This window comes from Labeo rohita, chromosome 24 (genome assembly GCF_022985175.1).
Source record: "Labeo rohita strain BAU-BD-2019 chromosome 24, IGBB_LRoh.1.0, whole genome shotgun sequence".
Classification (NCBI taxonomy): domain Eukaryota; kingdom Metazoa; phylum Chordata; class Actinopteri; order Cypriniformes; family Cyprinidae; genus Labeo; species Labeo rohita.
In genome coordinates, this window is record NC_066892.1 from 8,237,044 (window position 1) to 8,250,978 (window position 13,935).

General features: G+C 31.2%; 1 protein-coding gene across 2 annotated transcripts in view; it reads left to right on the forward strand.

The window, feature by feature from the left end:
• Positions 1 to 13,935, forward strand: part of LOC127155509 (guanine nucleotide exchange factor VAV3) — a 107,772-nt gene that overhangs the window by 39,450 nt on the left and 54,387 nt on the right. For both annotated transcript variants that reach the window (XM_051097753.1, XM_051097752.1), the window contains exons 3-8: positions 7,427 to 7,485; positions 7,590 to 7,655; positions 11,363 to 11,471; positions 11,567 to 11,659; positions 13,665 to 13,733; positions 13,821 to 13,924. In XM_051097753.1, the coding sequence (XP_050953710.1) occupies positions 7,427 to 7,485; positions 7,590 to 7,655; positions 11,363 to 11,471; positions 11,567 to 11,659; positions 13,665 to 13,733; positions 13,821 to 13,924 (500 nt within the window). The remainder of the gene's footprint in view (positions 1 to 7,426; positions 7,486 to 7,589; positions 7,656 to 11,362; positions 11,472 to 11,566; positions 11,660 to 13,664; positions 13,734 to 13,820; positions 13,925 to 13,935) is intronic.

A 13,935-nucleotide genomic window follows, 5' to 3' on the forward strand; every position in this document is an offset into this window, starting at 1 on the left:
GAAACAAAAATCAATTCATAGAGGTCTCTTATTTAAAAAAAATGTAATGAATTATTAAGCTGTTTTATGAATTGATTATACATGCTTTTTTAAATAAATGATTAAAACTGAATTCTGAAAAATTAAAAGACTGAAATTGTGAAAAATTCAATAATAAAACAATAAAAGGGCAATTAAAATGGAATTTTGGTTCCTGGTAGTACTGGTTTCATGTAGTTTAATTTAAAGAATTTAAATTAATTATACATGTTTTTTAATTAAATTATTACATTGTTATTAAATTAATTAAGTTAATTTAAGTTAAGTTACTAAAATTTAAATGTAACAATAAAAATAAAGCCCCCCCAAAAAAAAAAAGGAATTCATAAAAATTACATTTGGAATTTGGAAAAAATAAAACAGAGAATTTTGCGGGTTAAAAAAAAATATATGTTTATATGTTTTCATATATTCTCATTCTCATCTCCCTTAGTGTTGCATTTATATAATTATAACCTGAAATATTGATCTTGATAAAAAAAAAGGATACAACAGAATTATTATCATTTTTTTTTTTTATAATGCGTTAAAACATGAGTTTTTTCTTTTTTAGTTACCTGGATACAAGTTCAGAAGTGATTCCAAAATTATACTCATGCAAATGCATTCTGTAAATGAGTAATCATAAAACTACACATAAGTATCAAAAAAAAATGACACAGGATGCAGAGCGAAAGATATTTTTAATCTTTTATTTATTGCAAATAAACGGCATCCGATTTCCTGTTACTTAGAATTTTTGTATACTAAAACTCTCATTGTTCAGTTGTACTGAACAGTTGAACTGGACTAGACGTAAATGATCCAAATTTTCCACCCACTGCCTGTTTCAGACTCACTCATATCCCCATGTGTGAATGCGTCTTATGCTTTACATAGCTATAAGTAGGAGTCCGACCTTATCTAATATTTGCATTTTAATTGACTGCCTGGTAAATATGAAACTGTTTGTACTTGTGCATCTGTGCATGTGTAGACCTGCACTTGAATAGATCTTGCCAATGACCTTGTATGTGGATTGTTGATGCCAAACAAGGACTATCTGATTAGTTTATCATGCTCTGTACTTAAGACATTAAAGGGCAAGGAATAGATTGAGACAGATAGAGACAAGACCAGAGACAGACAGGAAACATGCTCTTGCACTTTGATGATAGATGGGAAATGATATAGGTGGCACTTTTCACAAATACAGTATAATTTGCTTTTCAAATGACCTAGCATGAAAAATCTAGTTTTATAGTTCTAGAAAATAACAGTGACGCAAATCAAACTGTTTAGGCTGTGTCCCAGATAATGTCTTAATATAATAATATAACATTTAGTTTAACCCACTAATGCTGACAGTTGACATTTTCTAAGTTTAAGCACCTCCTTTTACTGACTAGAGGATGACATATTTGATTTAATCAGATGGTGTGTAAAGTTATTGGTAAATTTGAATGTACCTGGAAGTCCCAGGACCTGGTGCCTGTGATTCAACAGAGTCTGCGGTTTCTTAATGTGCGTTTTAGTTACTTACTTTAACTTGCAGCCCACTTAGTTTTGCTGACATCAGGAAATCTGGCATCATGAGGAAGATTTTCCAATGACTGTCCAGCTGATTTGCATGTTGACACTGCCTAATGATGTGTATATTAAAATGAAATATGGGTAGGAACACAACTTAATTCAATAATAAAAGACTTTTTAAAATTATTTATTCATTTATTTAATTTGTTTATTTATTGTACATTTTTTAGGACTTAATACATGAATACTGCAACTTACTAAATATATTTTTGTTTAATGACTGTTAAACATAACTGCTCATTGACCCAGTCGGCAAGTATCTTCACACTTTAGCTGTGGCAGTTTCTTGCCGTCTCTTTCTTGTTAATAATGTTGCATAATACAATAATTTCTCTAATCAATAATTCATGTCCATTTATTCAGTAAGCACCGCTAGGTTATAAATTAAGACCAGTTTTATCCCAAAATTGGGTTCAATTAACCCAACGTTCTTACCCAGCATTCTCAACCCAGCGTTTTTTAGAGTGTAAGAAGCATCAATATATAATATAATATAAAATAACATAATTTAACATAATTTAACATAATATAATATAATATAATATAATGTAATATAATATAACATGACATAACAATACATATATGCGTGTATATAAAATAAATTTGTAACATTTTTCATGTATTATTATATTATATTATATATAGTCATTTTCATATTTTTTTTTAAATATGTAGTTTAATTGGATATTACAAAAACCCTTAATTTAATTTAATTTAATTTAATTATGTTTTAGACCAAATCTAATCTAATATTACATAAAACAATGTTAAAAATGATTGTCTCAAAAATGGTTTAGGTCTTAAAAATGGATTGTTATTACATTATATTATATTATATTATATTATATTATATTATATTATATTATATTATATTATATTATATTATATTATATTATATTATATTATATTAATTTGCATCTTCTTTTAATAATTATTTTATTTTTTTATTTTATTTTATTTTAGATTAGATTAGATTAGATTGGATTAGATTAGACCAAATCTAAAAAGTATTTAAAATATTCTGGTCTTAAAAATTGATTGTTATATTGTATTCATTTTCATCTTCTTTTAATATATAATTAAAATATTGAAAGACTTATATTATATTACATTATATTTATTTTAATCTTCTTTTAAAATTAATTTTATTTTATTTCATTTTATTTTAGATTAGATTAGATTTATTTTCATTTTGTTTTAATATTTAATTTAATTAAGTATTAAGATTATATTATATTATATTCATCTTTTAATATTTAATTTAATATTATTTAATATTTAATATTTTATTTTATTTTATTTTAGATTAGATTATTAGATTAGTGTTAAAAGATTATATATTTATTTATTTAACATTTTAGGTCAATAAATGAATACATGCCAAGGCTAACCTAATAATACATGAAACAATGTTAAAAAGTATATAAAATTTTTAGGTCTTAAAAATGTATTATATTATATTATATTATATTATATTATTTTATATATTCTGATTTTAATTTAAAAAAATCTTTTTATAGTTTTTAATAATAAATGTAGTTGTTTTCAAGGAAATCGTGATCTGATTTAATCTGATTATTTGAAATGTTCTGTGAAACTTTTTTTTTCCTCATTTCTCTGTTCTCGTGAAATTTTGTGTGCTGAATTATAAATAGGAGAAAGGCCACAATGTTTTTTTAGAACATGAAACTAAACTCGAACAGACTCACTTCGCACACTTAAAAGTCATACCGAAATCTTACTTCTGTCACTTCAGTGAATCTGCATCTACAAACCAACCTGAAAACCTTCATCTCCATGCACTTTTAAAAGAAACAGAACGATTTTGTTTTCAGAGCCAGCCCCCTAAATATTCATCAAGAAAAACATTCCCACTGTCATAGGAATCCTCAGGAAACAGTCTGAGGTCGTGGGTCCACCCAGACTCGCTTTTGCAGGGTTTCCAGGGGGTCTTTGAAGCATTTGAAGCCACCTGTTAGAAACAGTTCCACCCTTCACCACGTTATGCAAGACCTTACAGATGCAATCAGATCCTGGAAATAAAGGGGCTTTTCTATCTCTGTTTTATCCAGTTGTTCTATTTTAAAGGTTTGTCTTAAAATCCCATTGCATCTTCCTTTTTCTAAATGTAGCATGTCAGGCGCTCAAATTTTCCCTAGCACACTTAGGAAAGCTTAAATTTTGTGTCTTAAAGAGCTCTCTTGCTATTTTTTGCAATGACGAGAGATGGCCTGACGGTCTATTACCTCTTGAAAGTGAAAGTATCTATTGCTTAGTTTGCAGCAGCTCCATTTTTGGCCTTCCTGTTCTGTGCTGAGCCCGTTTTTATGAGGAACTCAATGAAAGGTTGTTATCCTTGTACAGAATGAACACCTTTGAGATTTTCTCAGTTCGTTTTAGCCGAAGTGTTCAGCTCCTCACCTAAACAGGAAGCCAGACAAACCATTCATCTCTTTTAACTTTATTATAATTTCCTGTGTTCGCCTGCGTGTCTTCTATCAGCGCTGATGTATCTGTGAAAAGCCTAACACCGAATTTACAGCGTGTTTACTGCCAAACAAGTGGAACATACTGTGATAGGCCCGAATACAAATCTTGTCATTTCCTTTCGAAGCGTAAGTGTTACAATATATAGCGAGGTGCTGATATGATGGTGGGAGAGTGGAAAACCCAGCTGAGATTTCCCAAACGCAACGTATATGACATGAATAAACAGATACACAGCCAGTTTCATATTCCGCCAACGCGTTTTAGGGTAAGCGAGGTTGCAGAAAGTGTGTCTTTGTTCCAAACCTGCATGATTTTCTTTTTTTTTGCAAAACACAAAGAGAAATGTTAGACGGGATGCTTGTGCTGTAACAAGAAACCACCATTAAGTACCATAAAAGTAGTCCATGTGGCTTAAAAGCTGTTGTATAATTTCAGAAGACTTGGAATATAGTGTATTAGTCATAAAAACTGCTTGGTGCTTTTGTTTGAAAGCCCCTGGTCACCATTAAAGGGATAATTCACTCAAATATGAAAATTACCCCCATGATTTTCTCACCCTCAAGCCATCCGAGGAGTATATGACTTTTTTATTTCAGATGAATACAATAAGAGTTATATTAAAAAATGTCCTGCCTCTTCCAAGGTTTATAATGGCAGTGAATGGGTGTTGAGATTTTGAAGTCCGATAAAGTGCATCCATCCATCATAAAAAGTGCTCCACTTGGCTCCAGGGGTTAATAAAGGCCTTCTAAAGCGAATCGATGCAGTTTTGTAAGAAAAAAGTCATGTTTAAAACATTAAAACCGTTAAAATTTAAAAACCTAATTTGTCTTAAATTTAAATCCTCTGACATTTATTGATAAATCCTTGTTTTGTACTTCTAATTCTAATTTCTAGTTCAGTTTTTAAATATGTATATTTTTCTTACAAAAACACGTCGATTTCCTTCAGAAGGCCTTTATCAAGCTCTGGAGTCATGTGGAGTACTTTTCATGATGGATGGATGTACTTTATTGGACTTAAAAATCTCAACACCCATTCACTGCCATTTTAAAGCTTGCAAAAGCCAGGACATTTTTTTTTATATAATTCTAGTTGTATTCGTCTGAAAGAAGAAAGTCATATAAACCTAGAATGGCTTGATGGTGAGTAAATCATGGGGTAATTTTAATTTTTAGTTGAGCTATCACTTTAACTTTCACTGTATGCAAAAAAACAGTGTAAACATTCTGTTAAAAGAATAGTTACCTAAAAATTAAGATATGCTGGAAATGTACTCACCCTCAGGCCATCCAAGATATGGATGAGTTTGTTTTTTTGTCAAATCAGATTTGGAAAAATTTAGCATTACATCACTTGCTCACCAACGGATCCTCTGCAGTGAATGGGTGCCGTCAGAATGAGAGTCCAAATGGCTAATAAAAACAATAATTCACAAGTAATCTAACTAAACTCCAGTCCATCAATTAACATCTTGTGAAGTAAAAAGCTATGTGATTCTAATAAACAAATCCATCCAGGCGTTTTAACTTTAAACTGTTGTAAAAATTAGGAAAGAATGATTGTGTTTTCCCTACTGTAGTGTAAAGCAAAAATAATATACCTATTCAAATATTCATTTTCATTTATTTTACAGGGCAGTTGTTTCACAGTATATGGCCATTACTGTCATAGTGTCATAGTTATTATATTCTAATTTTTTTTTAGCTTCTAAAACACCAGTGTGAATGCAATTTAGACTGAGACAGTATACCAAAAATAAAAGAGGGTTGAGTCCCCTTTAAAGTCCTGCTACAAGTCCATTCACTTTTTTTCTGACTTCGGTTTTCTTAGGAACATGGCTTGGACCTCTTCATTTTAACTCTCAAAGTACATTAGATAGAGGAATTGAACTTTAAAATGTACAGAATTTTCATTTCAATATCGCAATAAATATTGTATTGTGGACCTCATATCGCGATATTATTGTATCGTCAGATTTTGATGTCATTACATCCCTAATGATGAAACAAGCTCATCTACTTGGTTAGTTTGGGAGTGAGTACATTCGCTGCAAATGTACATTTTTGGCTGAACTGTTACTTTAAACTTCTGCTTTTTGTGTTCCACTACAGAAAGAAAATCCCAAAGATTCAGAACCATTAAAACATACTGACAACATAATTTAATGTCTTTTTAAAGCATATAAAGTCCTTAAAGTGAAGGTTTTCAGGTTCAGACTAATGCACTGTCAATAATGCAGATGAATTATGATCAGTTATTTAGCTTTAACATGTCAAGCTGGTTGCATGCAAAAAGACATACAATGGATCAGATCTCTTTGGAATACTTAATCTGGAAAGACAGAATTAGCATCTTTCTCTTTTTTTTCTCTCAGCAAAATGGTCAGAGTAGCGTGCAGAGAATGACGGTTCCATGCTTGACTCTGCTTGAGTCTGTGCTCTATATTCGTAATGTAATTCAGCTGGCGTGCACACGGCAGAGTTCAGCTGAGCCGGTGTGATTGCAATTGATTTCTGAACACATCTTCCCCAGGCGCTGAGTTCGAAAGCTCAAATTAGCCATGTGCTCATCGTAGATATGTAAATTTGAATACAGCTGAGAATTATGCATTCTAAAAAGCATGTTTGATGTTTTAGTATTAATTCGTAATTTTTAACTGTGCTGTAATTGTGCATGTATTTGTTTGACCATGTTTGTGTGTGTTTGCATTTAAATGCACACCTGTGCAAGACCCGATCGTGAAGTCTGGCGTTGATGTGCTGAATTTAATGGTGTGAAGAGCTGCTTATTAGTGTGAACACACTTAGAGCACAAATGATGAATTTCTTTCTTTTGGTGTCAGAGGCTGACATTGAAATATTGATGCATACTGACCCCTGCTGGTACTAATGTTGCAGTGCTGCTTTTTAGGTGCCTTAGATGATGAGAATTTAAATCTTTGTATATCACACATCATATCTTTCATTATTAACTTTTAAAAGCACATTGCATTATATAATGCTTGATGGGTATCTTATAATGAAAATAACTGAATGCATATTTGAGTGCATATAAATGACCATGCTTCTAAAGTATTACTTTTAATGCTCTGTTATATATAGCAAACATTCATTTTTATGTGGCTTAATATTTTTGTATAATTGATTATTGACCCAGTCAATGAATATCTTGCATCTTCTCATGCAATATATTTTCAGCTCTAATCAATATTTCATGTCCATTTATTAAATAAGTGGCAGTGTGGTAACAATACTAACTGTCTGATTGGATGCTATTCCTTAATTAAGAAAGAATAATAATTTTTCTTGTCTTTTTCTCTTAGGTTATGGACACACTGTCCAAACTGTCTCATACACACATTGCACAGCAGACTGGAATAAGGTATTTGAAAAAGAGGAAATGAATAATTCTAGCTATTTTAAGAGTGCTGCAAATGAAAATTCATATTTTATCTCTCTTCCTCTCTCTCTTTCGTTCTATTCTAGGCCGTTTCCCACAGAAGAGAGTGTTGAGGATGAAGACATTTATAACCATCTAGAGGATCTGATAGAGTGAGTCATATTTCTGCTTACAGTGTTTCTCTTCCTCCTGATATTTTAATCTTTAGCTCACTGTACGCTCTCTGGTAGATATAGGAGCCTCAGGCTGGAGCTCATAGGAGTGCTTAGGTTGATGTTAACGTGTTGAGTCATGGCATAAAGTGTGCCACAGACATACTGTCCTCCTGCAGATACACTTAGATGCATATGTGTAAAAAAACAAAAAAAAAGAACATTTGAATGGTAGTGGTTTAAAATACATTAATTTATTGTGGGATGGTGCATTAGAATTTACTAACACTTTAAAAGCAATATTTAGGGGTTCAAGCGCAACCTGAAACTTGTAGGGATGATAGTACTCACACTGTCTACAATGTCGAAGGTCTATGAAATCGCTGATAACTCCTAAATTGTAAGTCGCAGGCTCAAGTGCCTTATATCATTGGAATCCTTATATCGTTGGTGGAATTTTCTGGTATTCTGGATATTTTTAAAATCCTAATTTTGCGAACTAGTCCTAGGTTTTTCACACGATCAGAGCCAAACCTGTGCAGAAAGATTCTCTGGAAAGTGAATATCAATAATTATCAGAAAAAACTTTCGACTCACTGTCACAATGGGACACCAAAACTTTTGTAAGGCTCAAAGCCACTTTTACTAAAATGCCTATAACATTTGAATAGAAAGAGATGTTTTTGCCAAATTTAGAACACGTACATAAAAGCTCAATCTGAGGTCACAGTAAAAAAAAAAAAAAAAAACGTTAAGTTTGGCCACTTTGGCTATAAAAGGGAAAACCTTAAAGGGTTACTCCACCCCAAAATGAAAATTTTGTCATTAATCACTTACCCCCATGTCGTTCCAAATCCGTAAAAGCTTAGTTCGTCTTCGGAACACAAATTAAGATATTTTGGATGCAAACCGGGAGGTTTGTGACTGTCCTATTGACCAGGTAAATACCACTGTCAAGACCCAGAAAAGTATGAAAACCGTCGTCAAGATAGTCCATCTGCCATCAGTGGTTCAACCATAATTTTACGAAGCTACGAGAATAGTTTTTGTACGCAAAGAAAACAAAAATAACAACTTTGTTCAACAATTTGTCTCCTCCGCATCACCTTAGCGCCATTTTGGATAGTATCCCCTGTACGTAAATATACGGAGCAAACGTATCCGCGTGATGCAGCTGACAGAAAACAACGTACCAAAGAACTATCCAAAATGGCGCTATGGTGATACGGAGACGAATTGTTGAATAAAGTCGTTATTTTTATTTTCTTTGCGTACAAAAAGTATGAGGACATTCACGTATCTCAAAAAACACAACCACCATTGGCCAATGAATTTTGAGCACCTATTAGACAAGGTTAATGGAGGTGGATCGGAATGAAACTCGGTGGGCATGTTCGACTCATGTTCCTAGAAGTCTGTAAGAATTTTGAAAAAAGTCGGTGCTAACAAGTTTTAGGCCTCTGTAACCACAGGGTTTGTTTTTTTTTACACATGAACACAATACTCATATCATTTGATAGATCTCCTCATACCGAGCAACTTCGCCTCAAGAACCACTGCTGTCAATTGAATTGTTCATTAAATATTCTCAACTATGTAAAAGAAACTACTTTTGCAAACTAGTCCTAGTTTTTTCATGCAACCTCAATATAACCACTATAGCATGATTCTCTGGACTCTCTTGATCAATAATTATCAAACAAAAAAAAAACAAGTTGAACTTTACCCTTTGAGTAGCTGTAACGGGGTTCTTTTGAAAAGGGGTGTGTCCAAATATACCAAAAAGCCTATAAATCCTAAAGGAAAAGTCAAAACTTCACAAAACTAGGTGAGCACATGTGACAGATGATTCTAACGAAGCATGCAAAGTTTCTTGGAGATCAGACCATAGGTGGCGCTATAACTGTTAAAAATCATTGTATGTCTATGGTAAATTACTTGACAAAAATCCTTTTTTAATTGTTGATTTAGGTGGTTACAGGCTTGTTAAAAAAATACATGTCTTTTTTGTGCTTAAATGCCTTAAAGAGTTTGAACCCTAATAATCGCAGCTTGCAGCTAAATTGATAAGATAAAATGGTTAAAATCTTAAGAAAAATGACTTACAATCACCTCATAAAACTTCATGGACTGATATGTGACCCTGAACCACAAAACCAGTCATAAGGGTCAATTTTTTTAATATTGAGACGTATAAAAAAGAATAAAGAAGCTTTCTATTGATGTATGGTTTGTTAGGACAATATTTGACCGAGATACAACTTTTTGAAAATGTAGAATCTGAGGGTGCAAAAAATTTACCTTTAAAGTTGTCCAAATGAAGTTCTTAGCAATGCATATTACTAATCAAAATTTAAGTTAGATTTATTTAAGGTAGAAGATTTACAGAATATCTTCATGGAACGTGGACTTACTATCCTAATAATGTTTGGCATAAAAGAAAAATCGATAATTTCGACCCATACGATGTATTTTTGGCTATTGTTACACATACACATGTGCTACTCAAGGTTTTGTGGTCCAGGATTACACATATATATACACGCCATTCAAGGTAACAGCTTTAGATGTAAACTGTCAGATTTTGCCTTTGGCCTGTGTCCTCTCGTTTCCACTACTGCCACGTATAGAGTCTGTTATTCTAGCAGACAGGCTAGACAACAACAAACACAGTCGTGAGATTACAGGACTATAAAGAGTCTTGCGGTGCTGCTTAATGTGCCACTTTGTCACACCACACAAAAACCATCTAGAACTGTTGCATTTTCGTGATCTCTCGATTATGAGCGCACTACATTTCTAGCCACATAAGCCAGTCCTCCTGTGTGTATTAGTCAGTGAATGCATGGCAGTATTTGAAGAAATTATAGGTAAATCACAGTCATTTGAGACTACAGTTGTTACACCACCATTAAAGGGAATCTGAATGCAGAAAAAGATTTTTAAAAGTTCTGAGCCATAAAAGTGATTCTACTGAGTAACAGGCTGTCGTTTGTCAGGCCACCAAGTACGCCAACAAGTAGCATCAGCAGAAATGTCTGTTCTCCTCATATGACATACTTGAGAATTTGATATTATGCTTAGCAAATATTGATGCTGCTGTCACTGTTTTTTGGCTCGACCTCATCGCATCTGTTTCTTAACCTCACATACACACACACATGAGGCCCTCTAGCAAAGGCTTGTTTTTCACATGTGATGGTTTGTTCATATGAAATGTGTTTGTTGAGTGTTTTCCCTGGAGGGTGATGTGCCTGTACGATTTCGTCCTTGTCAGAGAGACACTTTTGCTTGAAGGCGTATCATAATAGATACGAACTGCAGACATGGTTAGGAAAAGAAATCAACACAGTTTGTCTCTCTTTCTCTTTTACACCCATCTGGAGAACATATCTGAGTGATTTCGAAGGCCTGAGTCAGCTGTAAATGTCTCTTGGCTTTTACTTTTGCTGTAGCTGAAAACCGTGTGTTTAATTTAGAAGAGGGAAACATTATCGTTTTAAAACCCCTCATGAGCAATGAGGTCTTTTTCTTCAGTGTATCGGATAAAATGAAGCAGTTGAACACATCTTGCTCCACTTCCTTGCTTTCCACTTATTGTAAACTAACTATATCTGACTGTAGTCTTTGGTCTGGGTCCAAAAAGTTAATGTACTAAACCAAAACCTTTGGAGAAGCACTAAATGTTGTCGGTCTGTGTGTCGCAGTGAGAATGGTGTTGAAGATGAGGAAGATCTCTATGACTGTGTGTACGATGATGATGAGGGAGGAGAGGTGTATGAAGACCTGATGAAGGTTGAGCTGGTACAACCACAGGTGAGTTCATTGAAATGGTTTATATATAAACATGTTTTGGGTTGCGAGTCATAAAATGTCCTGTGTTTTGTTCTCTCTTGCTGCTGTAATTACAGAGACAGGCAGAGACGGACATTCGAAGCTGTTGTCTGATGGAAATCAAACAGACTGAGGAGAAATACACAGAGACGCTGGACTCCATAGAGAAAGTGAGGCCTCTTTAGAGCTGCTGTAATATTATAGCTTTAATGCAATGTGTGAGATCTGCCAAGTGTCTGCTAGATGTAATGTAACACATCATTTGAATGAAGACCGTAGATTCCACAGGTGAAATCATGGATGGATCTTTTTACCATTGTTTAGATGTAACTTGTCAAGTAACTTATAACTGTACAATATTTTCCCATTATTGTTGGCAAAATACCATAGAAATACCATAGAATACCAATTATTGTTATAACTTGATATAAGCTACCATTATCATCAAATTGAAAAAAGTTAAAATAATAGATAAAATAAAGATTTTGAAAACAATGTATGTTTTTGAAAATGATAAAAAAAAAAACGTCTTAACACATTTAAAACTATAACTATAACATTTAATAATAATAATAATAATAATAATAATAATAATAATAATAATACATGTTTATTTTAAATCTTAGTATGAAAATACAACATTTGTTATTGTAATTACTATAATAAAACCATGGTTAATTTCCACAATGGATCAAAGAATAGTAATAATATTTATTTGTTTGTTTATTTGTTTGTTTGTGTATTTATTTACTTATTTATTTGCTTATTTGTAGTATTTATGTATTTATAATAATAATAATAATAATAATAATAGTTACTATAATAAAACTGTGGTGAGTTCCCACAATGGACCAAAGGATCATAATATTTATTTATTTGCATGTTTGTTTGTTTTTTGGTTGTCTATTTATTTATTTTTATTTGTTTGTTTATTTGTAGTATTTGTGTATTTATAATAGTAATAATTAATAATAATAATAATGTTTATTTTAAATCTTAGTATGAATTTCCATTGTAGTTGTTGTAATAAAATCATGGTCAATTTCCACAATGGATCAAAGAATCATAATGTTATTTATTTACTTATTTATGTTCACTATTTATTTACTTATTTTTTATCTGTAGTATTTATAATAATAATAATAATAATAATAATAATAATGTTTTTTTTTTTAAATCTTAGTATGAATATACAACATTTCCATTGTAGTTATTTTAATAAAACCATGGTCAATTTCCACAATGGATCAAAGAATCATAATATTATTTATTTATTATTTATTTATTTTAACTATTTATTTATTTATTTATTTTTATCTGTAGTATTTATGTATTTATTATAATAATAATAATAATAATAATAATAATAATGTTTATTTTAAATCTTAGTATGAATATACAACATTTCCATTGTAGTTATTGTAATAAAACCATGGTCAATTTCCACAATGGGTCAAAGAATCATAATATTATTTATTATTTTTTTATTTATTCATTCATTCATTCATTTAGTTAGTTATTTCTTTCTTTTTTTTATTTTAATTATTTATTTATTTACTTATTTTTTATCTGGAGTATTTATGTATTTTATGTATAATAATAATAATAATAATAATAATAATAATAATAATAATAATAATAATAATAATTAGTATTAAAATTAGTTTTAATATACAGCATTTCCATTGTAGTTACTATAATAAAACCATGGTTAATTTCCAGAATGGATCAAAGAATCATTTGTAATTTGTAATATAGCTTTATTGTTATTTATTTATTATTTGTAATAATAATAATAATAATAATAATAATTTATTATTATTTTATTATTATTATTATTATTTTAATTTTAGCATGGGTATATAACATCTCTATTATATTTACTGTAATAAAACCATGATAAATTTCCACAAAGATTTATTATATTGCAAAATAACTTTGTTTGCATTATCTTATCTATAGCAACTTCTTAATTTTCAATTAAGAACAACAACAACAATAATAATAAATTATTATATAAATTTAAATCTTAGTATGAGTTTACAACATTTTTATTACATTTACTGTAATAAAACCATGGTAAATTTCCACAAATAATTATTATATTGCAATATACCTTTATTGTGTCCATTAGCATCTTTTTAATTTTTATGTCATTTTTTTCTTCACCCACAGTTCTTTATGAAGCCCCTGGGACAGTCACTGTCTGGTGTGGACATTGAAAAAGTGTTCATCAATATACCAGTGAGTCACAAAATAGACACATTTTAGCATGAATCTGTGTGTTATTGTTTTTATCGCCTCATATGTTGATGTTTTGTATTGCACCAGGACCTTGTGAAAGTGCACACAAGTCTTCTGAGGGAGGTCCAGGATTCAGTGCTCATGCATAACGCCAGTAACCTGTACCAGATCTTTATAAAATACAAAGAAAGGTGATTGATTG